This window comes from Furipterus horrens, unplaced genomic scaffold (assembly GCF_987537825.1).
Source record: "Furipterus horrens unplaced genomic scaffold, mFurHor1.1.pri manual_scaffold_2, whole genome shotgun sequence".
NCBI classification, from domain to species: domain Eukaryota; kingdom Metazoa; phylum Chordata; class Mammalia; order Chiroptera; family Furipteridae; genus Furipterus; species Furipterus horrens.
Window position 1 is genome coordinate 3,287,370 of NW_028327172.1, and position 24,859 is coordinate 3,312,228.

Here is a 24,859-nt window from a genome sequence, read left to right on the forward strand (position 1 = left end):
TCTCATTTCTCTCCCGCGTGTACCCAGGAGTAGGATTACTGGATCAGAGAGCAAACCTATCCCATTAAGAGTACATTTTCCTCGTGGCTGTGAGTCCCTGTCACTGGCTTTGTGCGGTTTGCTTGCACCTGTATTCCCCCATGCGTCCTCACCAAACCCCACGGGTGCTGGCTGGGCAAATGTTATTAGCAAATATTATCACCAGCCTGACGTGCAACAGCCACTATTGACTCACCGCCTACAGGGATTCAAGGTTCAAGTTCAGAAGGACTCCAAGCCACGGGGAGGGGAGCGAAGCGCAGAACTCTGAGGTTACAGAACTGTTTCCTATGGGACGTGGCAGCGGTGTTCCAAAACGTCTCACACTTCTGGATCAGAACCTGCTGGGAGCTGCCAGCAAGAAAGAGGTTGGCACGAGAGAAGGCTCAGCTGGGCTCTTGGCAGGCCGAGAGGCCTCTGCAGGGTTTCTGTTACATTCTCCCTCCGCCTCAGGTTAGACAATGCTGTTGCTTTTAAAAAATAATCCTTGTCTTTGAGAGATTCGTACTCAAGAACTAGTGGACCAAAACCGTAGGATTTCTGGGTTTGCTTTAAAGAAATTGGGGGTGGGGTGGGGAGGCAAGGGGCACAAATAAACACCTTGGCCCTAGCTTGATTACTGTTGAACCTGAGTTTTGGTTATACAGGGCTTTATTATCCTATGCTCATTAATTTTTTATATGCTTAAATTTTCCCATACAAATATGTATTTAGATTAAAGAAGGGGAAGTCTCTTAGTGATAATAAAAACATTACATGCATTTTAAATTTTTAAAAAAAATATTTCCTTAGAGCCATAATAGGCAGCTGCTAAAATATGTTGGTTTCAAACTGGGGAAGAATTTGTGTGTGTATGGGGGGGGTACTTAAGAAAGATTTTTCTAGTTTCTGACTTGGGGATATTTTTGGGTCCTGAGGGAACTCAGCTCAGATGGGACCGGGCTCAGAGCTCCCAGGGGCCTAGTTCCTGGTCTGCGCCACGCCAGCCGCCCAGGAACCTGCAGTCCCAGGCTGCCAAGCAGCAGAGGGCGATGGCGCGTCCAGGGGGCGGCTAGAGTGGCCGCCGCCCCTGCACTGGGCCACTGGGGCGCAGGTGAGCGTGGTGCCTGGCGCTCTGACCCACCGAGGCCCCTGCCCCTGCCCTGCCTGGTCTGCAGGTGGCAATGAGGCGGCGCGCAGGGAGGGGAACGGGATCGCGGCGCGGCCGGCCGAAGCACCCCGGGAACAGACTGGGCTCCGGGCCAATCCCAGCTGGGCGCGTGACTAAGCACAGAGTGAGGCAGAACATGACCTTGGGACGGGACCTGCAGGCAGCGGGGTTTCCAGGGACAGGAAGGAAAGGCATTTGACAAGAGGGTGGCAGTCCAGCTTCCGAAGCACGAGCCAAGGAGGCCCAGGTGCTGGGAGAGGCACGCAGGCGGCCCTGGAGCGCCCAGGGCAGGTGCGGGGCAGCCGCGTGGGGCAGGTGTGCTCTGGCCCAGTCACCTGCCTTCTTGGGCGGCAAAATCTGAGGGGTCGGGGCCAACTTCTAACTGCAAAGAAATGCAAAATGTTTATTTTTTTAAAATGATTTGATAAACAATATCTTAATGAGTTTTTCATTATTATTATTGATTGATTGATTTTAGAGAGAGAGGAAGGGAGTAAAAGTGAGAGAAACATTGACTTACAGTCCCACCTACTCACGCACTCATTGGCTGTGTGCCCCCGCCGGGTATGGAACCTGAAACCTTGGCTATGGGGACGTTGGAACCAAATGACAGACCGGGCCAGGGCCTAAGAAATGCAAATTAAAGCAGAAGAGAGATCTACCCCCACGTTTAGGACTGGCAAAGATTAACCAAGGGGATAATGACTGCCCTTGCCGGGTGGCCTCCTGCAGACAAGGGCACTCCCACAGGTGGGGGTGGCAGTAAGCTTTGCCGGAGGGCAGCTCAGCCAGTGGCACCAAAATGTCACCAAAATGTCTCGCGTGCTTGCCCATTGACCTGGTTGCTTCACTGCTAGGCATTTACAGAGAGAAACAGGCAGCTCACTACCCCATCCAAGGGCGGGGCGGGGGGCGCTCAATGTCCCTGCGTCCAGTTAAATCCTATGAAAGGCGCAGGTCATCACGCATCCTCCACAGGAACTCTGTCCACGACAGAGGCCAAGCGAAAACGAAAGTTTTACAAACAGCGCATATCCTCTGAGTGACTTGGTTGAAACGTCTGGACAGTTCACGGCGGCCGTGGCGGGGGTGGGGGCGGGGACTGCAGAGGACTTTCATTTTCTCTTCCAAGCCCTCCTGCCGTAAAGACCAAATAAAGCAGCCCTACATAGAGCAAGCGGAGGTTTTTCATAACCAAAAGGAGACTGACCTTTAGGAGAGCCGGGACTTGGTTCACAAAACTGGTGCCTTTATGAAGCACCTGCTGTATGCGAGACCGCCCGTTGGGGCCTGGGGGACATTGCGGGCCAAGATGGGGGCGGGGCTCACCTGGCGGGAAGCGCGCTTTTCCCCAGTCACCCCGCACCCCTGCCCCCCGCGCGCGCTCTTCCCGAGCTCCCCCACCCGCGGCGGCCGCTCTCGGCCTAGACCCCAGGGATCCGCCCGGTGCGCGGTTTCCACTCCAGGCCCCTCTCCGGAGCTCAGTCTCCCGCAGCAGTCTCTCGGTCACTCGGTCACCACCTCCAGCTATTTCTCTCCTGGAATCGACTACGCTTTAGGCGCCTGTATAATTAGTTTGTGAAACCTTAGCGAAGCCCCGCAGGGAGGTGTTTTTATCCCAGTTAGATGAGGAGGGGGTCTTAGGTCACCGGAATTCCCGTTAGCGTGTTGGGCCCTCGAGCCACACTGCCTCCGGGTGGCATCTTCTGTCCCTCGGGGTATAAGGTCCAGTTTGGGGCATGGGCCCGGGAGTCAGCCTGGGGCCAATGTCGGACCCATCTTCTTAGTCGCGTGATCGTGGGCACCGTAGTGATCCTCACCAGCACCCCCTTCCCGGCTGGGGTCAGCTCTTTATAGAGATGCCCTGAGGATTACGCAGGGCGATGCCTCTAATGGGTGAGCACAAGCTGGGCGCCCTGCTAAGCGCTTTTATGGGTACGACCCCAATGAGTTGGCCCATTTTTCAGATGAGTAAACTGAGGCTCGCGGGGCGCGGAATCTCGCCCTAGGCCCCACGCTAGTGAAGGCCGAGGTGGTGAACCCGGGGGAGCCTCAGTTTCCTTACCTGGCGCGCTCCTGGGGACGCCCCGCCCCTCCCGACGCCCGGCCCCGTCCAGGCCCCACCCCCGGCCCGCCGGGCGGCGGGAGTGCCCGCCCGCGCGCGCCTCAGCCAATCCGCGGCGGCCGGCGTCGGAGCTCCCCGCCTCGCCCGCGGCCCTCCAGCCCCCGGCGCCGGATCCTCGCTCGCTCACTTCGCTGCCGCCGCCGCCGCCGCCGCGCGCCTCCGTCCGCGGACTCGGTAAGGCCGGGCCGGAGCCGCACGCCTCTGGGAGGGCCGGCGGGCGCCGCCCTACGGGCTGCGGCGGGAAGTGCCGCGGCCCGGACCCAGGGTCAGGGCAGGGGGCCGCCGCCGGAGCCGGGGCGCGGAGGGGAACCCCCAGTATTCCTCTCGGACGGTGGGGTCAGTAGAGAACCCGAGACCGGAGCGGGATAGGGACCCTGCAGCCCCCGCAGGGGGTTGGGTCTGGGGTCCTCCCCGGGGCCGGCCTGCACGCGGGCGGCTCCCCTGCAGCGGCGGCGGGGATGCTCTTCCTTCCCCGCCCCACCTCAGCGCCGCGTCCCAGGAGCGGGATGAGTCCGGGGTCCGCCCGAGCGTCGGCCGACCCGCCGGCAGGTACAGGGCAGGAACGGATGGAGGGATGCTTGGTTTTCCGGGCTGGGCAGGACGCCTGCGGCCCGGGGCCACTTGGGCCGCCGGCTTTCTTCCTCCTCATCACCCAGCCGCACGCTACGGGGTGCATTCGGCCTGGGGTCCGACAGTCCCAGGCAGGAGCCGGGGGACGCTCGGTCCCCCCTCCCCCCGGAGCCCTCCCCCGCACTGCAGCCGTCGGGACACGCCCTTGGCGCGGGTACTCTGGGCATGGGCACTGCAGACGCGGTCTCAGCGCCCGCGGCGGCCGGCGTCAGGGCGCGGGGCCTGGGTCCTCGCCTGCCAGTGCCCCGCCCTCCCCCCTGCCACGCGGGGTCCAGGGTAGGTGGGTGCGAAGAACCTGCCCAAGGTCGCGCGGGACCCGGGAGCTCCTGCGCCGGGGATTGGGGACCGTCACGTGGCCAGGACCGCCCTAGCCTGCCAGCCTGACTCGGGCGAGCCCCTAACCCCCGCTCCTTACGCGAGCCGGCGGCTGGTTTCTCCCGTTTTGGTCGAGAGGCTTTGGGTCAGTGTCTTTATAATGTCAATGGTGGTTGGCTTTCCTTAAAGACGGAGGGAACAAACATGACGGCTGATCTTTTTTTATTTTTAATACCGACAGCAGAAAATCCCAAATCGCCAGCTTGAATACAGAAGAGAATTAATATTCCCAACTCAGGACAGGTTTTCCGTCCCTCTGCGCTCCATGTAGTATTAAAATGTCCAAGGGCAGGTTTTTGTAGGAAACTGGTAACTTTGTACATTACCGAATAAAGTGAAAATCAGTTTAACCTTTTGAAACTTGTATTTTGTTACACCATTTTCTTGCACAGGCGTCCGGTTTCTGGTCATTCCAGATATTCAAGCATGCTTATTTCCTTATAAACCACAAACCCAGTGAATAAAATATGGCCGAGTTCACTGGTCTTTTATTTCTGCCAGCAAGCATCGCCCTCCCGAGTCACTTAAGATGACTTGCAGGGAGCGAGTGTGGTTCAGGTATGAGGACATTCACGCTGATAATGCCATTGGTGGAGGCGAGGGAGTGTCTGATTGGAAATGAATATCGCTTTTGGAGGGAGCTCTTTTCACTAGCAAATACCCGGCTTCCTTCCCACGCAGCGAGGCTACACTTGACCTTGCACGCTGATCTCCATCTGAACAGCTGTTTGAATCACACAGAAAGCCGGGCCATCTTTAGGAGTGCGCATGCTTTGTGTCGGAGTAGCAGAAATGGGCAACGTGCACAGGCCAAAATAACCTTCCCAGTGTGTACTGAACACAAACGGCCTAACCGGGAGGCGAAGGGAAGGAACCTGGCGTCGCTGCCGCCCTTGGCCTCGACCGGGTCCACTGGTCACCAAGCGGTCAAGCGTTGGCCGCCCGGGAGTCCTCGGGCGAGAGCCTGCGCTTATGCAACCCTGGCCCTGCGTGCCCATTCATAGAAACACCGTTAATTAATGATTCCTGGTGCGTTGCAGCGAGCCCCTTCCCGACGCACTCCCGGATCGCGGGGTGCGCTGTGCCGAGTTTCCGGTGTGGGATGTCATCAGGCTCTTAACTGTCCCCACGGCTGGCCACGCAGGACTTGGCCTTCCCACGAAGAGGCGCTGCGTTACGCTCGCTGTCGCCTTGGTGGCAGCGCTGGGGACTCGCGCCAGTAAGCTCCGGAAGGTTTCTTGAGGCGCGGCGGGTGGAACAGGATCTGAGCGCCCGGGGCGCGCCAGCCCGGGGGCGGGGCTCGCGTTAACCTTTCCCCTACTTTTCTCAGCCGTCACGTGACTCCCGCGGCGGGGCCGGGGGGGCGGGGCGCTTTGGGTGCAGTTGCTGGCCGAGCCTTAGGAGACGAGCTCCAAGCGGGCAATTAGGCGCAGCCTGAACGCCAAAGGCGGTGGGAAGGTGGCAGGCGGAAACGCACTCCTTCTCCGACCCGGAGTTGGTTCTGCACTTTGATCGGGAGCCTTTTTTTCTTCCTTTGTTGGAAAAAATGTTTAGTCACTCTGCATGGTTATTATTGGCAGGCCAGAGTTCTCTGGCTGGTCGGGGCCTGGACTTGCATTCCGGAAGAAGTGGTGCTTTTAAGAATGAAATTGTTCTCTAAGCTAGTATGTTTAAAGTGCGTTTCAGAGATAATCTCATACTTTACCGAGGCCTCTGCTTTCGTTGAGAGGCTTGAGCCAAGCCTGAGCTTTCCCTGCAAGAACCTTTCTGTTTCAGAGAAGACAAGCACAGGGTGTGGGGGGACAGGGAGCACATGGGGACACATAGTTGGCCTCCTCCCGCGCTCGCGTTCCCTCTCCAGGAGACACCGGGGTTAACAGTTTCTCAGATGATTGTAGAAAGAGGCTAGGCTGTACAGGGCGTGCTTTTGAAACAGTTACTTAACACAAATAGTGTTCTGGTGTGATCTGTGAACTTCACATTCTACTCCAAGCAAATAGTCGGTGGAGGTTGGACTCCCAGCAGGCCCTGGCCTGAGGCCAACTCGACCTTTTTGGGTGGCTGGGAGCCTCCATTTTACGTAACGTCCACCTTATCGTTCACGCTAGTCATTTTTATGTCCTGGGCTGTTCTTGGAAGAGAGCTGCAAAGAAGCTGTCCCTCCCTGCTGCATGGCCCGGTAATTGCCACCTGAGGGCTGGAAAACAGGGTGGCTTCTGCCCTCCTTCCAATGAATTATTGACTAGTTATTGAACATCGAGTTCTTTAGGGTAATAAGGAAGAGAATCTTCCATGTTATTCATGGGGTGGTTCACCCCCCATTTCAGGGACCTGAGGGTCATCCAGGGTTCTTCTTGACTGGCTCCTAAGCCTCATCTGCCGCTTCCTAAATGGCTCCTAACCTTGCCTTCCTCCCCATTTCCATGAGTCAGAGTAGCATTCAGGTATTTGTGGAACAAATTACAGAATGTTTGAGCACCCTTGCTCTCCTGGATTGCTACGACCCCCTAATGTGGTGGGGGTTCTCTGGGACACAAAAGGTTGAGAGGAAGGCACCTCCTAACTGTGCACCTTGCTTGACCCGATTACTGTGGTCAGGGTCGTCCAGGCTGGAGACCAGCAAGCCCTCTCACTTCCCACACATCAAGGGGTGAGTGACCCACCAGTCTTGGCTTCCTGTGGGGTCCCATGGCTCTGGATCCCCAACACACACACAGCATCCCACAATGTGTCATGTTATGTTAGCTCTGCGAGGACAGTGGCTTTCAGTTTCCGGGGGTTCAAGGTAGGGGTTAACTCCCTCTCTTTAGAATCCTTAGACCCTCATTAAAAAAGTAATACAGAACTATTGTAACAATATAATCAATAAAATATACTTTAAAAAAAAGTAATACATGTTTGTATTAAAAGCAACCACAAGCCCTGGCCAGGTTGCCCAGCTGGTTGGAGTATGGTCCTGTATACCGAAAGGTTGAGGGTTCGATCCCCTGTCAGGCCACACATGGAGAGGCAGCTGATCCATGTTTCTCTCTCACATCGGTGTTTCTCTCTCTCTCCCCTTCTGTCTCTAAAATCAGTATGAAGTATCCTCGAGTGAAGATTAAGTAAAATAAAAAATATAAAAACAAACACAAAATAACCTGGCCTTTAAGAAATTGTCATGTGCTCTAACCCAAACTTTGTTTTTTATGAAATAATTCTTTTTTTTGTATAAAGATTTTAGAGAGAGGGGAATGGAGGCAGAGAGGGAGAGGAACATCAACGTGTGGTGGCCTCTCATGCTCCCCCAGCTGGGGACCTGGCCCACAACCCAGGCCTGTGCCCTGACTGGGAATCGAACCAGCAACCCTCTGGTTCACAGGCCGGTGCTCAATCCACTGAGCCACACCAGCCAGGGCTCTTTCTACTTCTTCAAGCACACCTTGATGTGAAGTACTCTAAGTTATGCTGAAAATAGACAGCCATGCTGCAGAAAGGCCAATGTCCAGTCCCAGACAGCCGAGGTCTCGGACCCTGGAGTGAAAGAGGAAGAACACAAAGCCACCCGGAAGCCCACCTCCTTGGAGGGCTCTTTCTCAGCGTGCTCTGCAGCTGGGGTGGGAGGAGCAAAGACCTAACAAGGGCCTGGGCCTGGCACTTGCTCTGTTTGAACGGGTGTGAGGTGTCGCAGTTATTACATGGGCTGGCAGTCCTGGCTCACGACAGTTGATTTACGATTTTTTGACTTTCCCATGGTGTGAAAGCGATATGCATTCAGTTGAAGCTGTACTTCATATTTTAAATTTTGATCTTTTCCTGGGCTCGCAAGACTTTCTCCTGAGCTGGGCTGGGCTGGGCTGGGCTGTGACCCACAGCTCCTGGTTGGCCACGTGATGACGAGGGTCGGGGTCAACAGCCCATACTCAGCAGTGCGCTGTGTGGGCAGCGTTTTTTGGATATTGTTCTGGGCATGTTGAAAGTAGGCTGGGCTGAGCTCTGGTGTTCTGTAGTTTTGCAGCATTAAATGCGTTGTTGACTTATGCTATTTTCAACTCACAATGGGCTTATTGGGATGTAGCAGCATCCTTAAGTCAAGGAGCATCGGTACTTCAGAATGCCAGGAAACAGATCTTAGGAAAGGCAGTGGCATTTTCTCAGGACACACACACACACACACACACACAACTGAGTGAGATCTGTGTGCTCCAAAGCCTGTCTGCCTTTCTGTACCCAATGCTTCCCAGACCACGGGGGCAGGCACCCCCCCACCCCCATGGCCACTGGACAGGATGCTGAATCCACCGTGTGCATTGCCGGGTTTTCCTTTCCTCGTTTGGGAAGTGGCTTTTATGAGGGTCTAGTAAGAGGCCCGACGCGAGAATAGTTTGGAGGGAGTGGGATGACTGCAGGTCCTCGCGGGCAGTGCCGAGGAGGCAGGCGGTTTCTGCAGTCCCCACGTTGGAATGTGCGGTTTGACAAGTCGGGTTGTATTTCTGGGAGCAAAGGTGAAGAGTGCGTGAGAAATACGGGGGAGCCCCTGTGGTTTTGGAAACATCTGTGACAACAGCATCCCGGTAGGAGGAGGGGCTGTGGGATCTCTGGGCGGGTGCACGCCTCTCCCCGCTGTCATGCTGACGAAATTGTGCCCACGTGGGCAGGCAGGTCCCGTGTGTGCATCCAGGGAAAAGCACTTGGATAGATAGTACAGGTCCGGGGCTTGTCAGCACATCATGCTTTCTTTACAAAAATGTGACCCTCAATGGCCCGCCCCAGTTCTCGTGAAGACCTAATTTCTCTGTTTGTCTGCTTGCCCAGCACATTACTTGTTGATGGGGGGCAGTATAGACTTAACTTTGAATTTGCTTTATTTTTATAGGATCTCAGTAGGCAGAAACGCTTTGTTTTTCGAGAGCCAAAGAAAAGTATGATTCAGAATTCCCTTTACAGCGTGGCTTGACTCAGCACATTTACCCTGTGAATGCAAATGGTTTATTAGGAGATACTTAGATACTTCTCTGCGAGAAATCAGCAGTCTGACTAGTTTAAATAACGCAGCTGTTGGATGCTCAGTGGGGAACTCAGGGTACCGCCTCTCGTAAATGGAAGCTCCTGCACCTCCTCGGACAGGCAGCTCTCCCAGGAGCGCCCAGGGGGTCTTCCTTCTAAGGCGAAGAGCAACGTGCACGCTTGTGTCCACACTTAGTGAGAAAACACCGAGCGCAGCCCCAGAGCGTCCCGTCTGCACGCGGGGGACGGCGTGGCTCGCGGGTGCACAGGGAGCTCGCGCCCACGCGTGACTGGAGAGGAGCTCTTCCTTTTCCTCTGCCTGTTTGGGCTCGCCTGTGCGCCACCTGACTTCTCGCGCTAATCAGCAGCGTCGTAGCAGGAGCCCTGAGCACTAAGGAGCGGACCCGAGGAGAGTCCTGAACCTTGGCTGCAGGTGCAGGTGTCAGAGAAGTCCCAGGGCCGGAGATGCCCTTCCAGAGCCTTCCTGGAACTTTCCTTGAAGCGCTTTGGGGAGCCCTGCGGAGGCCTGCCTGGGTGCCACCTCGGTCGTCAGGCGGCGTGGCAGGGGCGTGGCTTCCGCACGTGGGAACCTGTCCCGGAGGGCCCCGCCGCAGGACAGAGCCCTCCCGGGCATTGGTCACCAGAGGGAAGATGGTGGCGGAGGGACTGGTGGTAACTGCTCCGCCCTCCAGGAAAGGTGATGCTACAGATTCTCCCCGTCAGTGTCTCCTCTCAGGAGTTTTGCCAGGGGCAGTGGCCCAGATGTCATCCAGCCTCGGGCTCTGTCCTGGGTGCAGGTGCGGGTGCAGGTGCAGACCGGGCTGTGCTCCTGGAGGGCCCCTGCCTCGGGCTTACGCCGTCACCTCCTGGGGGTCACCCTCTCGGAGAGGATTTCCAGCGCCGTTGTTTGCTGCTGTGGGAGATGGGCCTGCTGTCAGCTGGCCGTTCCCAGACGCTGGCCGGCTCCGCGTGGCGCGGAATTGTGCAATTCTAGTGGGAAGACGAGCGTGCGAGTAATTTTAGAGTTGGCACTGCCGTGTTTGTAGTTACTGTAGTTTTACTGCCGGCTGCAATCATCGTTTTCATTCCAACAGGGTGACCTAATTTCGTATGTGTTGTAACTTTCGAAACCTACAGTGGAATTTTTTTTTTTTTTTTTTAGATTTTTATTTATTTTTAGAGAGAGAGGAAGGGAGAAAGAGAGGGAGAGAAACATCAATATGTGAGAGAAACATTAATCAGTTTTCCCCCAACTGGGGACCTGGCCCGCAACCCAGGCCTGTGCCCTGACTGGGAATCGAACCGGCGACCTTTCAGTTTTCAGGCCCGCGCTCAACCCACTGAGCCACACCAGCCAGGGCTGGGATTTTCTTACATGGCATACTTAACACTTCACTTGGTAGGTAAGCCCGTGAGGTTTGGAGTTGGACCCGAGCTCTGCTGTTTGCCAGCCGTAACCTTGGGCAAGTTTCTTGACAGGCAGGCCTTGGTCTTCTCATCAGCAAATGGAGAGAACAGTAGTGCCCACTTCAGCCCTGGCCGGGTCGCTCAGTGACTTAGAGCATCGTCCTGATACGCCAAGGGTGTGGGTTCAGTCTCTGGTCAGGACGTATATAAGAATCAACCAATGATGCATTAGTAAGTGGAACAAAATCAATAAGTAACTTTTTTTTTAAGTACCCACTTCCTAAGTTTCTAGTGGGACTCAAAGAGAATAATGCAGGTGACCTGGGATTTCATTGTCCGGCATCTGCCAGAGTTTGGAAGAAAGAATGTCTCGTGTCTTCATTGTGAACGGCACAAAGCCTGCGTGCCTTTCCGACCCGCCCGCGTGCCTGCCCACCTGCCGCTTACCGCTCTCCTTCTGTGTCGATTTTCAAGGCCGTGTTGGAAGACTTCTGACCACACGTATTTTTATGCTTTTATTACTATAAAGACTGTGTTTTTGGCAGCCTGCCGTTGTCACGTGGCAAGTGTCATTGTTTTATGTCACAGCGGTGTGCCCCGCACCTCCTCCGCCTGCCTGTGCTTTGAAATCTGGCCTCACACTTTGCGTTCTGATAACCTTTTACCTCTTTTCCTTACCCAGCTCCCCGTCCAGGACCTGGGGTGAGGACAGCCTCGCCTCTGTCAGCCTCGCCTCTGTCCGCCGCAGGGCCTGCTCTTTTCCGGGCTGGACACAGACCCACCCTTTGGCGTTTTAATTACAGGCCCGTGTTAAGATTTGTAGGCGGCTGCCCTCCGAGGTGAAAGGTTTTAGGTGAAAAGGAATCGACTGTGGGCAGCAGGAGAAAGGGGAAGCAGCTGAGAAACCCGGCACAGACTGGCGGACCGGCCGGGGTTTAGGGGCGGCGCTGGGCAGTGCCCCCAGGGACGGCAGTCTGACTGAAACCTAGTGAGCTGTCCCAGGGACGTCCTGTGATGCTTGGTGTTGGGGAACTGTCTGGGGGCCCCGTGGTTTGACTCGGAATTAAACAAGGATGCATGTGTGTCCTGGAGCAGCTTGTAATGGATGTTGAGGGACTTAAAGAATCATTTACAAGTGACAGTCATTTGCTGGCGACACCGTTAAATGTCACAGGCAGAATTCTTGTGTTTCGGGAACGTGGGTTCTGTCAACGTAAGGAACTGCCAGACCTGTGGAGAGTTTTTACGAGTGTGTTTGAACCGATCTGAAGACACACTCGGGGGTGGGGGGGTGGGGCGGGGATCGCAGATGCTACCGAGAACATAATTCCTTCCCCAGCTTCTCTTAGCGTCTGAGATTAAGAGGGGGGGTGGGGGAGAAAGCCAAGGAGGGGGTCAGATTACAGGGCTGGGGCCCTGGGGCCCTGGGCCGTGGCTTCCTCTGCGCCAGAGGAACACGGGCACCTGAGACCATTGTTAACTAGATTGCGGGCTCTCCTGAGGGTGGTTAGGCTTAGTTCAAAGGGTGTTAGCTTAGAGGCACAGGAACAATGGGCAGGGCCTGCTGAGGCAAAGATAAACCCTCTTCTCTCTCTCTTTCTCCTTTCCTCTCTCTCAAATCAATAAAATTTTTTAAAAATTTTAAAAGAATACATCTTGTAGTGTTCCAGAGAAGTTCTCTGCCCCTTTTAGCAAGTGGAGAAACAACAACTGAACTTCAAAAAAAAAAAAGAAACCTTTTACTGAAATGTTACATGCCTGGCCCTGGCTGGTCCGCTCAGTTGGTTAGAGCGTCGCCCCAATGAGCCAAGGTGGCGGGTCCCATTCCTGGTCAGGACACATGCAGGAATCAGTCAGTGGAAGAACAAATCCATATTTCTCTCTCTCAAACCCATAAAAAACGAATCATTAAAAAGGAAGTTACATGCCTGGGGCGTGAGTCTCCCAACGTGACCTGCCCCGTGGGGGAACTGTGACCGACTCACCGGTGAGGCTGCTTTCCCGGAACCCTGGAGGAGGTTTGGACGTGTCCGTGTGGGTGACGTGCCTGGCCAGTTTTCTGCCCACCAGTCCGAGGCTGACGGGAGCCGGCCCTGGTGGAAGAGGAGCTCCCGGCAGGTGTGAAGCAAGAAGGTGGGGAGGGGCCGAGAACAGAGGCCGGGCGTTGTGGCCAGTGGATGGGCCTGGTGGGCTGCCCTGGAGAATGGGCGTGGGAGGTGTAGGGAACAGCCCTGAAACAGCACAGAGATGTGGGGTTTTTAAAACTGATTTTTAGAGTGGAAGGGAGGCAGGGAAGGAGCAGGGAAGAGAGAGAGAGAGAGAGAGACATGGGATTGCTGTTCCACTCAGTTATGCATCAGTGGTTCCCTCCTGTCTGTGCCCTGACCAGGGACGGAACCCGCAGCCTTGGCGTATCGGGACGATGCTCTAACCAATGGAGCTGCCCTGCCGGGGCAAAGATGTGGGTTTTTAAAAATTGTGGTAAACAGGTCCTTGTTCTCCCTCGGAGCGTCTTATTCTGGACCTTGGAGTTTTTCTGAGAGCAGCTTCGTGAGAGGCGCTGAAGTGCTCGGTGCCGACCTGGGAGAATCTCCCCAGTGGCCTCCATGATGGTCACTGGGTTCCCACACTCTGCCCGGGGGCTTCGGCCCCACGTGTGCCCCAGGCCAGGAGGTCTGCGCCAGCTCACTGTCGGGTGGGGTCCACCTGCCGCCGCCAGAAGTGATTTCTGGACAGCAGGAAAGTAGAGGAGCACCGCCTGCGGCACGTGGCCGGGCAGAGGGGGCCTTACGTCCAGACCAGTCCCGGAGGCCTTCCCCGGCACCCAGCCAGGCCCCGGGGAGCAGCACCGTTTCCTCCAGGGCTGTGCATGTGCACTTGAGGGCCCGTGACTGATCGGGAAAAGGGGGTGCTTTCTTTTCTCCGTTTCTGTTTTCTCTTCCCATTTCTTCTTTGTGACCTTTCTTTCCCCCTCTCTTCTCTGCCTTCCTTTCTTTTTTTACCTTTTGATTTGTTGCCCCACTGATTGATGCGTTCACTGGTTCATCTTGTATGTGCCCTGACCGGGGATTGAACCTACAACCTTGGCGTATAGGGGGCGATGCTCCAACCAACCGCGCTACGCGGTCAGGGCCTCCTTTGCTTTCCTTGCCAGTACAGGGGTTCTCCCCTGGGGCCGTCTGAGAACTCGGGCGCAGGTGCGCGGTCTGTGCAGGAGGGTCCCAGCAGTTGTGCTGTGTAGCTCTGTCCCCAGGGAGGCCACCTCTCTCCGCCCAGGCAGACAGTGCCAGGCAGGGAGGAGGAAGGGCGGGGCCCGGGCTCGGCCGGCAGCGGCACTGTCATGGTAAGAGAAGCGGGGGCGAGGATGGCGAGACTCGTTCTCAGATGATGCGTTTCGGCGTCTGTGGGGACTCGCTGGAGACTCTGAGCCTTGGGTGCACACGTAGCCGTGAAAACCCCGGGCAGGGCCTGTGGGGACAGAGGGGCCCGGAGCAGTCCCAGGACCGGGGGTGGGGTGGGAGGGGACGACTCACCTGGCCCTCGGTGCCATGCTGGGCCCCTTGCTGCCCTCCTGGGAGGCTGGAGGGACACAGAGGAGAAGCCGTCCAGCATCGGTGGCCCAGATCCAGACCCAGGCCGGGCCTGCCAGCTGGCCCCGGAGCCCTTCCTCTCACAGCGGGTGGGGGTTCCCGCTGCGCGGACAGCCCTGGCCGGGCACGTGTGGCGGGGACTCCGGGGAGGCCGGCGGGGACGGGAGCAGAGACAGCAGCCTCGGGCCAGCGTGGCGAGTGCCAGCGTCCGTTCGCTGCGGGAGGGGTGCGCAGGCGGTACTGTCTTCCTCTGTGGCTGCAGGAAGCGTGCGTAACTTAACACGCAGAGACAGGCGCCGTCCTGCAATACCATCAAGGTCCTCGTCATCCCTCACTGTCCACAAACGATTAACTGCTTGCCTCCTTGGGAGCGGGACCCGCCCTCCCCAGGGGCCTCACCTGGCCCAGGTTTGGTTACAGGGCAGGCGATCAGCCCGCTGTGGGGAGGGCGCCTCTGGGGGCCCCGTCCTGGTTCAGCTCCCGGCGCTGGGAGGCTGCTGAACGGATTGATCTCAGCAGGTGTCCCACCCAGAGGGACAGGGTGGCTGTCAGCTGGCCAGGGGCTGTTGGTCAAAGCAGGGCACGTTCTAATTCTGGCCCCAGCGGTTTTCAGACCGGTCTGAGAGCCCTCATTCTTTAGGGTCCAGGGGAGGCGGGAGCGGGGTGAATGGCTTTACACTCTGACCTTTGCTGTCATTTCCATTTAAAGAAAAGGTCCCTCATTGTGGGGACATTGGGACCTCTGGCCCAGGGACCTGGGTCTGGGCTTATTCCACGGGGCTGCGGGTCAGCCTTTGGGAAACGGTGGCAGCTGTCACGGGCACCCTGTGGCTGTTGCAGGACTGGGAGGCGGGAGACGCAGGGCAGTACTGCACCCAAATCCAGGCAGAGCCGGGTGCGTGCCCTGTGGTCGGTGCAGCAGGGGGAGTCCTGGCTTGTGAGGGTGCGGTGCGGCACGGGGCTCAGTACCCCCGACAGGCAGCCTCACGCTTCCCCGCGTGCCGCTAAACCGGGGGTGGTTAGTTGGGTGAGTCGAGCAGGTGTGTCCACACCTCGGACACTGTGGACGGTCGCAGGGGCTGCAGCCCAGCAGACCTGTGTGGCTGGCGACTGAGGTGCGTGAGCTTCCCAGAAGGTGGGCCCCCGGGCGCTTTCAAAAGGACTCTCCAGGTGTGAGACGGAGCAATGACGGCTCTGGACAGGTGTTGTCTTTCACTGAATCGGTTTTAGAAAATTATTAGAGAGGATCAGAAACACACAGAAGAGACCAGCAGGATGGACCCCCATCTGGCCACCGGTTCTCGCCCCCGGCCAGTCGTACCTCTGTCCCTCCATCCCCTACCTCCGTCCGTCCATGCCACCCACCCCCAGTGATTTTGCAGCAAATCCCAGACATGATAAAAGATAAAATTGCATTAGTCAATCTTTCCATGTGTGTGGCTAAAAGGTAGCAGCCACAGTCTGCAGGTAACCGCGATATGGAATGACACCTAAAACCAAGTTAGCCGTCCCCTTAATGCCTCGCGGTAAGAGGGGCACTGGGGTGGACACAGGAGGGGACAGAGGAGCGCCTAACGCCCACCTGGATTATGTATTTTGGGAGAGAAGGTTTAGGTGCTTAACACTTAGGGCTCATGAAGCAATGGATTTTTTTTAATAGATTTTATTTATCCAGTTTTCGAGAGAGGGGGAAGGGACGGAGAAAGAGGGAGAGAAACATCCATGTGTGGTGGCCTCTCCTGTGTATCCAACTGGTGACCCGGCCCTCAACCCAGGCCTGTGCCCTGACTGGGAATAGAACCGGCGGCCCTTTGATTCACAGGCCAGCACTCAGTCCACTGAGCCACACCAGCCAGGGCTGGATTTTTATTTTACACCAGCTTTATCGCAGTATAATTTGCAGCCATCTGCTCCCCCCATCTAGAGAGGATGTGTTCGTGGTTTTTAGTATAGTCACAGGTGCATGTGGCCATGCCCACAGCTATTTTTGGAAAACAATTTTGTCACCCCACAAAGAAGCACTTCCTGTGACTGTCCCCTCCAGCCCTAGGCGACCACTACTCTGCCTCCTGTCTCTGTAGGTTTGCTTGTTCTGGGCATTTCAAAAGAATGGAATCACACGCTGTGTGGCCTTGTGTGCGGCTTCTTTCTTGGAGCAGAATGTTTTCTGGGCTGAGCTTCTCAGGCCCTTCGGCCGGCTCACTGATCCCTGCTCAGGGCTCGAGGAGGGAGCGGCCAACTCAGCGCAGCCACCTTGGCCACCGCAAACCGAGAGAAACAAGTTGTCCCCATTCCGGCGATATTTAGGACTCCTGCGTTTAGTGTTTAGGCTGAACCGATCAAATGAGCAAACCCTTAGTTAGGTTCAGAGTTCTGGCAAGGCCAGGGAGATGGCGGGGGTCTCGGCCTCTCTGCCTCTGCCCAGCGACGGTGAGATTCCTGAGCAAATGTCCACACGTAACTTCGGATGGAAATGGCTACACACGCTATGTTTATATTTCATCGACTGCCTCTGATAGCCCCTTCCTGTTCTCGAGAGATCACATACATCATTGTAAGGATGGCCGGTCACATAACTTCATTGCTGGGACTCAGCTGCGCAGAATCCTGCCTTGGGTCCCCCTGAAGGCTTTGATGAAGGGTGGGGGAGGGGCAGAGCTAGCGGGAGGCTCTGGGAGAATCTCACAGCCCCCTGGATTCTTTGCGAGAAATACACCCAGCGCCGTTGGCCTGGGTGCCATCTCCCGTATTCCACGTGACCCGTAGCAAGCCTCTGCTTCGAGAGCGTGCCGCTTTCTCACGCCGGGTCTGTTCCCTCGCACTCAGCCAGGCTCCAGCAGCGCGCGCCAGGCCTGCGACATAGTCGGCGAACGTTCTGGAATGCTTGCAGATGGCACTAAGCTGAGTTCATACCGTTTGTTTGCTGTTTGTTTGTTTTCAAATCCTCCCGGCAGAACTGCTCAGGTTCCGCGTCCTGGTGTTCCCGGGTGTGTCCAGCCCAGCCTCTCCCTCTGCCCCTGGTGACATCAGAGGTGAAGAATGAGCCGGAAGGCAGGCCTCTCAGGCCCAAGGCAGACCTGAGCAAGGGCTCGAATGTGGCGGGGCCGGCCCCCCGCCGCCCTCCCACACTGAGACGCCCCCCTGTCAGGGCAGGAGGCTCCGACCTGAAGCCCCGGACGCAGTGCCTCTGAGGCCGGTCTGGGGAGGGCCAGCCCCTGTCCCCACTGTTGCGGCTTTGGGCCACTGTCTTCTGGAACCCCTGCAGCTGCTTCCTCGGCCCATCCCCCGCCCCCTCTGGTAGCCAGAGTGGTTCTTCTTAGAACAGAACAGTAACAGATACCCCCGCTTTAGAGCCCTTCTTTCGCCCTTAGCACAAACCCCAGCTGCCTGCCACGGCTGTCTGTCTCGGGCCTTCCTCTCTGAGGGTAGCTGCCTGCCCTTGACCCCAGCCACCCACCTTGACCTTACGCCATCAGCCCTGTCCCCAGCCATCCTGTGCCTGATCCCAGCTGCCCTGCCCTTGACCTCAGCCACCCTGCCCTTGACCTCTACTGTGAGTCCTTGCACAGGTCTTGCCTTTGGGCCCGAAAGGCCTGCCCTCGGGCTTCTGGGCATCAGTGTCACCTGGTAGGTCCCCTGCAGTGCCCCACCCCCATCTTTCTGCCTCCCTGTCTGAGGCCGAGGGGACCTTTTCTGCCAGCATCCCGGTTCCCCTACAGCGGGCACGTAGGAGGCAGTCGACAGACCCTGTACTGGTGGGATGAACCAGTGAATGAACGTTGGCCTGCTTGTGGTGCCGTTTGCTCCAGTGGCTGACGGTCCGGCTGGTGTGGCCTCTGTCACTGGACATTTTTGGGATGAGCCTCACCTCTGCCCTTGGTGGGCTGCAGTGGGGAAAAAACACAGACAGGCAGTCTTAGGTTTTTATTACGGTTTGTGGTGGTTTTTCCTCTCCTAGCTGCCTTCTTATCCACGTGCACTCTGTGGAGAGTTCCGGGGAGACGGTGCGCCTGCTCCCCTGTGGAGGGGCCGGCGGGAGCGGGGGCGGGGGGCCGTGAGGGAAGGGACAGCAGCTCCTGGTGCCACGTGACCCTAGAAGGGGAGAAGGGAGCAGACAGGAGCCAGGGTGATGAGGACAAAGATCAGGCTGTAGCTTCCTAGCAGCTCAGATGGAATGTGCTGTCCTTTGCTGGGGGGCAGCCGGCCCTGGGGCTGTGCTCGGGGGTGGCCCCCTGCAGTTGGGGGCCGGAGTTTGATTTCAGTCCCAGCCTCTGGGGAGGTCCAGCTCCGTCCGTCTGGTTGTCATGGAGCCTAAGGTGGGTTTTGGAGACGCCAGCTACTTGTACTCCAGAGGCCATGGTGTTTGGTGTCAGTCCGTGTTCCTACCTGGTGATAAGGGCTCAGGGCCACTGGGGACTCACTGGTGACCTCCGGGTGGCTGGCGCTCCTGGACTCTGCGGGTCACCCAGGGCCCCTGAGCAGAGGCGGCGATTGTGTAGTGCTGGGCAGGCGGGGGGCGGAGCGACCTGTCACTACAAAATTGGGTCTGTTCGTGAAACACGTTGAATCTGTTAAATGGGGAAGAAAAACTTAAATCCAGAACAAATTACACGTCTATATAACGTTCTCCTGACCTCCAGGAAAACGTTCCCCGGTGACCCAGCCTCTCCGTCTCTCCCCAGGAGACCGCTAACGATGGCAGAAGCTCACCAGGCTGTGGCCTTCCAGTTCACGGTCACTCCGGACGGGATCGACCTGCGGCTGAGCCATGAGGCCCTGAAGCAGATCTATCTGTCTGGACTCCATTCCTGGAAGAAGAAGTTCATCAGATTCAAGGTTTGCAGATGCTGGGTCACATCTCTGCTGGGTACCTGGACGCCGACACTGGGTGCTTCTGAAGTGCTCAGCGTGGTAGCTGGCCCACGATTTTTATTTTTGTGGCACTCACGGCTCGCGAAACACGTTCCCACGCATCGGCTCGCTAAACTCAGGAAGAAGTTCCGGAAGGCTGGTGGGGCACCCTGTGGGGCAGATGAGGAAGTCGGGGCTCAGGGAGGGTGGGTGGCCTGCTCAGCAGAGACAACGTAAGGACGGAAGCCCACAGCTGGTATTATTAGCCTCGTTGCCCTTTTTTAGTGGGTGGCAAGAGGCCCAGGGGCTAGAGGAGGTGACCTGGCTGGACAGGTGCGCCTGAGCTCAGGGGGCGGCAGCCGGGTCCCAACCCCCGCTGGGCCCCAGAAGTGGAGCCGGGCTCCCCCTACATGGAGAGCGAAGTTTGCCCCCCTGGCCTTACTGCGAGCTGTGCCAAGTGGTGGGAAATAGAAACTGGGGCACTGAGGGGCAACCCTCATTTCAACCCAGTGGAAATGTTGCTCCTGATTTTAGAGCCCTTGTGGTACCGCTGAGAAGGCAAGACCACCAGATGCGAGAATACGTGATGCAAGGCGGCGTGGGGCCCCGGGTGACCCAAGGATGTCTTAGGGGGACCCTGGGATCCCCCCGGGGAAGGGGGAGGGGCGGGGGGTTCCCAGCAGCGGCAGGAGGAGGCCCCTTTATCTAGACCCTTCCTTTATTCTAATGCAGCTAACCCCTTCCTCAAAATCGCTTCCCTCTCGGCAAGGGGAACCCCAGTGGAAATGGCACGTAGGGGCACAATTATCCTCTAAAAAATTCAAATAAAGCTTTGAGAGTTCTTTATTTTATTTGCTAATTTTTAAAGATTTTATAAGTTTGTTTTTAGAGAAAAGGGGAGGGAGAGAGAGAGAAGGAGGGAAACGCTGCTCGGTCTCCTTTCACACCTGCCCGGACTGGGGTCCCGCTCACAAGCCAGGCATGTGCCCCTGGCCGGGCACCCGACCAGCGACCTTTCACCCGACCCACTGGGCCTCGCTGGTCAGGGCGCTTGGAAAGCGTCTTAATCCATTGTCTTGGTCAAATCACTCTTGTCAGTGATTTGGCTTCAGTAAGACTTTGTTTTGCTTGGAAGTTTTGAAACATACAGAAAAGGAAGGGACTACTGACCACGCTGCTCATCTCCAGCTTCCACCGCTGTTACCATGATGCCAGTTTTGATTCATTATCCTCTGACCCCCTCCTGCTAGTTTTTGTGTTTTGGGGGATGGCGGGGAGGGTCTGGCTGAAGTACCTTACAGCACATTCCCGACATGGGGTGCGGTCCCCTGTAAATACGTCAGGGTGAAGGGTATCTCGATGCAGGACGGGCGATGGGGTGGTTTTGGAGTGGGGGTCTCCGGTACCGCAGGGGTAGCAGGTCGGGGAGAGGACTTCCTGGTTTGCTCAGTGACATCCTTCACCCACGGGTGTCATTCATCAGTCTGGGTGGAGCTCGGGACTCTGTGTTAAACTAGTTTCTCGGTGATTCTAATGTCCTGGGGTCACTTGGAGAAACTGCGTCAGGGAGCGTTTGGGCCCAGAAGTCGAGAGAGGGAAGGAGCTGGGCAGGAGTGTGAGCAGCTGCGGGGATTTTCTGTAGCGACAGCGGGGTCACCTGCTGTGGGCACCCGCCTCCCACTGCCGGACCCCTCCCGGCACCCCTCGCCGGGGTACGTGGGTCTGTAGGGGGGCGGGTGTGGCTCACGACACGTCTCTTTGCAGAATGGCATCATCACCGGCGTGTACCCGGCCAGCCCCTCCAGCTGGCTCATCGTGGTGGTGGGCGTGATGTCGACCATGCATGCCAAGGTCGACCCCTCGCTGGGAATCATTGCCAGGATCAACCAGACCCTCGACACGACGTAAGGAACCCTTTCCGCTCTCAGGCCCTCTGGGAAGTGACTCCTGTTGCTTCGGGTGCTGATGTTTTTGTCTTTTCCGTGGAAAGATGTGACTGTTCGGGGCTGAGGGTGATGCTTTTGCTCTGGGTCTCCTGCCTGCTCTCGTCCCGGGTCCTGGACGGGCGGGGCTCAGACCCGCTACCCTGGCCCCTTCAGGCCCCGTCCCAGCAGTGACGGTGCCCACGTCCTCACACCACCATCGGGCTCTGTTTGTCGGGCCAGGAGTGGCGGGTGGAATCGGAGACTTTTAGGGACGAGATGCAGCGCCCGGGCTGTGTCTGCAGGGTTGGGGGTACGGATGAGCTCAGGGCCTTGGCGTAAGTCAGCACCTTGCTGGTTATGGGGTTTAAATATTATTTTCTCAGCAGCCCCGGGGCTCTAGTGCAGCTGCGTCACCCACGGCCTCTGGCCGCCCGGGGAGCGCCGGCTTGTGCCTTTGTACGGGTCTGGAAGGCCCGGAATAGACTCCCTATCGTGCTGGCGGACGCGTGCCTGCAGTGGACGCCTGCCAGACGCCCTGGCCGGCCTGGGCAGGGCCCTCGTCACCCTCCTCACGCCCGTCACTGCAGTCCCTCGCCTCTCGTTTCATCCCCTAGTTCCCCAGGGTCCCCGCCCCCGCCCCCCGCCCCCCAGCTCCACCAGAATGTTGTGCCGTCCCTGCCTGCTGTTCAGACTGGCGTGGGTTTATCACAGATTTTAATTTACTCTCGACTGCGGGCTGCCTCTTAACACTGGGTTATATTTACAAGGCTTGGCTATTTAAAGCCCTTTTAATCTGGATCTTTATAAGATTTGTTTCTTTGTCCCTCTAAACCTGCGGTGGTAACTGGGCCATCCCTGTCCCGAATTTAGAAAGGCCAGGTGAGGGGCCATCTGGAACTGTCTTCCAGGGTGGGGGCCTGGGGCGGGGGGAGATGTCCGTGTGGTCTGTGTTAGTCCATCCCCGCAGCCTCCAGAGGGACAGGTTCTTTACAAGAAGCTTTCTTGCTCATGCTTTGCGTTTACATGTAAACAATCCTAAACGTGGCATTGATCTGTTATTGCTAAAATACCGTATGATTTTTGTGAATGAAATAAACAGGGATGTCTTTATCCTTCAGTGATGTAGCACTTAGACATCTGAAGGTCATCTTAGAGAGGGGCCCTTCCAGCCGCACGTCCAAGGGCGCTTGTCCATGAGAATGGGGAAACCATACAGGTTTCGAGCAGAGGCCAGAGTTCAGCGTGAACTCAACACTTGGCAGGTTCTAGGAAGATACGTTTGGAAGCAAACGCATTTGACCTTGAAGAGGTGCTTCTGTGCCACTTTAGGTGTTATAAAATGCTCCATTGATGATTTCCAAATATTGGAGCTGCCTCCACGCTGCACATCAGCTGTGTTAGTAATTTGAAGCACACGTAGGAGTTTTTCTTTTTAAATATTACCCAGCCGAAACTGAAAGGAAAACCGCACGGATGTGGGGATGGCTGCACTTCCCCTCCGGTCTCGGCTTTCCTGTAAAATAGAGCCCTTTCCTCAGCAATGAGGACGCCCTGTCTCTGTTATTTAAGAGACCATTTGATGCAGTTTCTTGGGGTGTGCGGGGCAGACATTCCTGCCTCCACCAAAAACAAACTCTCTTGCTGCAAACGGTGGAGGTCATCGTTTTGCCAAACGGTCTGGGTTTCGTGTGAGTAACGGCTGCATCCGAAGGCGTGTTGGAGACGCACAGTGAGGGATAAGACAGGGCCAGCAGGGGACAGCCGGGCTTAGTCATCCCGGGGGCAGGCCACCGCCTCCCGTGTCACCTCTGTCATCGTCCCTGCGCCAGGAGGACATTGTGCATTTCTCCCTGTTACACAAATTAGCCTTAGTTCCTCCTGAGGGTCACGGGAGCAGACAGGCTGGTTCCTGAGGAAAAATGCCGGAGCCTCCACAGTGGCACTAAGACGGGGGTCCCCTCTCATCGGGCCCGACCCTGGCTCCCGATCCCAGGCCCGCCGTCTCGTCAGCGTCAGCGGGAGGCCGCCGTGGCCCGCGGCGCTCAGCGTCTCGCAGAGCCGCTCCCCGTGGCCTCCGCTGTTCGCTCACGTGTTCCCTGCTTGTCTCGCCGTCGCGGCAGGGGCCACATGTCCAGCCAGACGAAGAACGTGGTCAGCGGCGTGCTGTTCGGCACGGGCCTGTGGGTGGCCCTGATCTTCACCATGCGCTACTCCCTGAAGCTGCTGCTGTCCTACCACGGCTGGATGTTCGCCGGCTACGGCAAGATGAGCCGCGCCACCAAAGTCTGGATGGTAACTGCACGTGTTTCTCTAGCCGCTTTGGCGGGGGTGGGGGGGGGGGTGCTTGACAGGCGACACCTCGCGGCTGAGCCACCTGCGCTGCGGGCCTCGTTTGGAGCTACGTCTACCCCTGGGGCGCCAGCGCCCCTGCCAGCGACACAAACTTAACATCCCCCCGAACGCCTCCCCAAAGGTTTCCTCGGGGCCCCCTTTCCTGCTGTGCTCCTAGGCCCCAGGTTGCACAGTTGGTCTCTGGAACGTGCTCATTTCGTGGACAGGAGGTTCCGCCCCCTTTATCTTCTCACCTCATTTCCCGGCCTCGTGCGCCCCGTCCTGTCTGCTGGGCTGTGACCAGGGCGCCTTCAGGGTCCTCAGACCCCCTGGGTCTGGCCCAGCTCCCTGGGCCTGGAGTGTCATGGGGGCGGCTTTCACTTCTTAAGGGAAGAGCCGCGGAGGACCTTCTCTTCCTTGGCCCTCGGTGACTTGGGAGCTGACCTCTAATTGCTAGAGAGCATTCATTCTCCATGGCTCCTGAGTTTGGCCCAAAGGCCGTTTTTATCGAGTGATGTTTGTGCATTCTGAACATTTATGTTAATGTCCATTAGCTCGGTTCTCCTGCACATCCGTGAAGTACAAGTGCTGCCTGTTCCCTTCTTTGTAGCTTTAAAAACATTTTTTTTATTTGATTTTTTTAAAGAGAGAGAGTAAGAGTGAAGCACCCACCTGCTGTTCCCCTTATTGATGCATCATGGGCTGATGCTTGTACATGCCCTGACCGGGGATCGAACCCACCACCTCGGCGCATCGCGACAATGCTCTAACCCGCTGAGCTGCTCGGCCAGGGCCTCTGGGACTTTTCTAACTTGAAGTCAGGGCTAAGCGTTTTCCCCGGCTGAGCAGTCCCACTAGGCCTCCCAAGAGTCACTCCTGTGCCAAGTGCGAGGCTGTGCCGACTTCAGCCAGTCCTGGCTCCACCTGCCGGCTGACCACCACCTGCTGCTCCCCGGGGTCCCGCTACCGGGAGAGGTCTGGGAGCTACCCTGCGTGCGAGCCTTCCGCACACCCCGACCCGTCCGTCTTTTCCCAGAGCGACTTCTGCTTTGCGTGGATTACGTTTTCTGATTTCCAGAGAAGCAGAATTGAACCGCAGAACGGATGCAAACAGGTGGTGTCCCACACTTTACAAGACAAGTGACCTTTCCTGGGATGACATTCGTGGCTGACGGCCAGCTGGGTCCCAGTGCTCTTTATCGTCAAGAATCTCACCGCCCCCTCCCTCACCACACACACACCTCATGAGCCCTAGAAACTCCTTTGAGGTCTGGTCAGCCTGAGATGACCAGTCATCACACCAGGGTTAGATCATTGCAGCCTAAACAAGGGCCGGTGGCAGGCAAGTGTGCTGTCCCCTAGGCTTGACAATGACCAGAGGGCCACACTGCTTCTGGGCTTGGCTTGGGGTCTGGGCACCTCGGCTTGGAGCCTTGAGCCAGTCCCAGAA

At 57.1% G+C, this 24,859-nt stretch overlaps 1 protein-coding gene across 2 annotated transcripts in view; it reads left to right on the forward strand.

Annotated features, from left to right (window-relative positions):
* The first annotated feature begins 229 nt into the window (after nucleotides 1–229).
* Nucleotides 230–24,859, forward strand: part of CPT1A (carnitine palmitoyltransferase 1A) — a 49,901-nt gene continuing 25,271 nt past the window's right edge. Inside the window, exons 1-4 of one of the 2 annotated variants that reach the window (XM_090257420.1) lie at nucleotides 230–492; nucleotides 18,985–19,138; nucleotides 20,918–21,057; nucleotides 23,199–23,370. In XM_090257420.1, the coding sequence (XP_090113546.1) occupies nucleotides 18,998–19,138; nucleotides 20,918–21,057; nucleotides 23,199–23,370 (453 nt within the window). In that variant the 5' untranslated portion in view covers nucleotides 230–492; nucleotides 18,985–18,997. Of the gene's footprint in view, nucleotides 493–3,449; nucleotides 3,489–18,984; nucleotides 19,139–20,917; nucleotides 21,058–23,198; nucleotides 23,371–24,859 lie in introns of those variants that run through there. The other variant, XM_090257409.1, reaches the window with a different exon arrangement.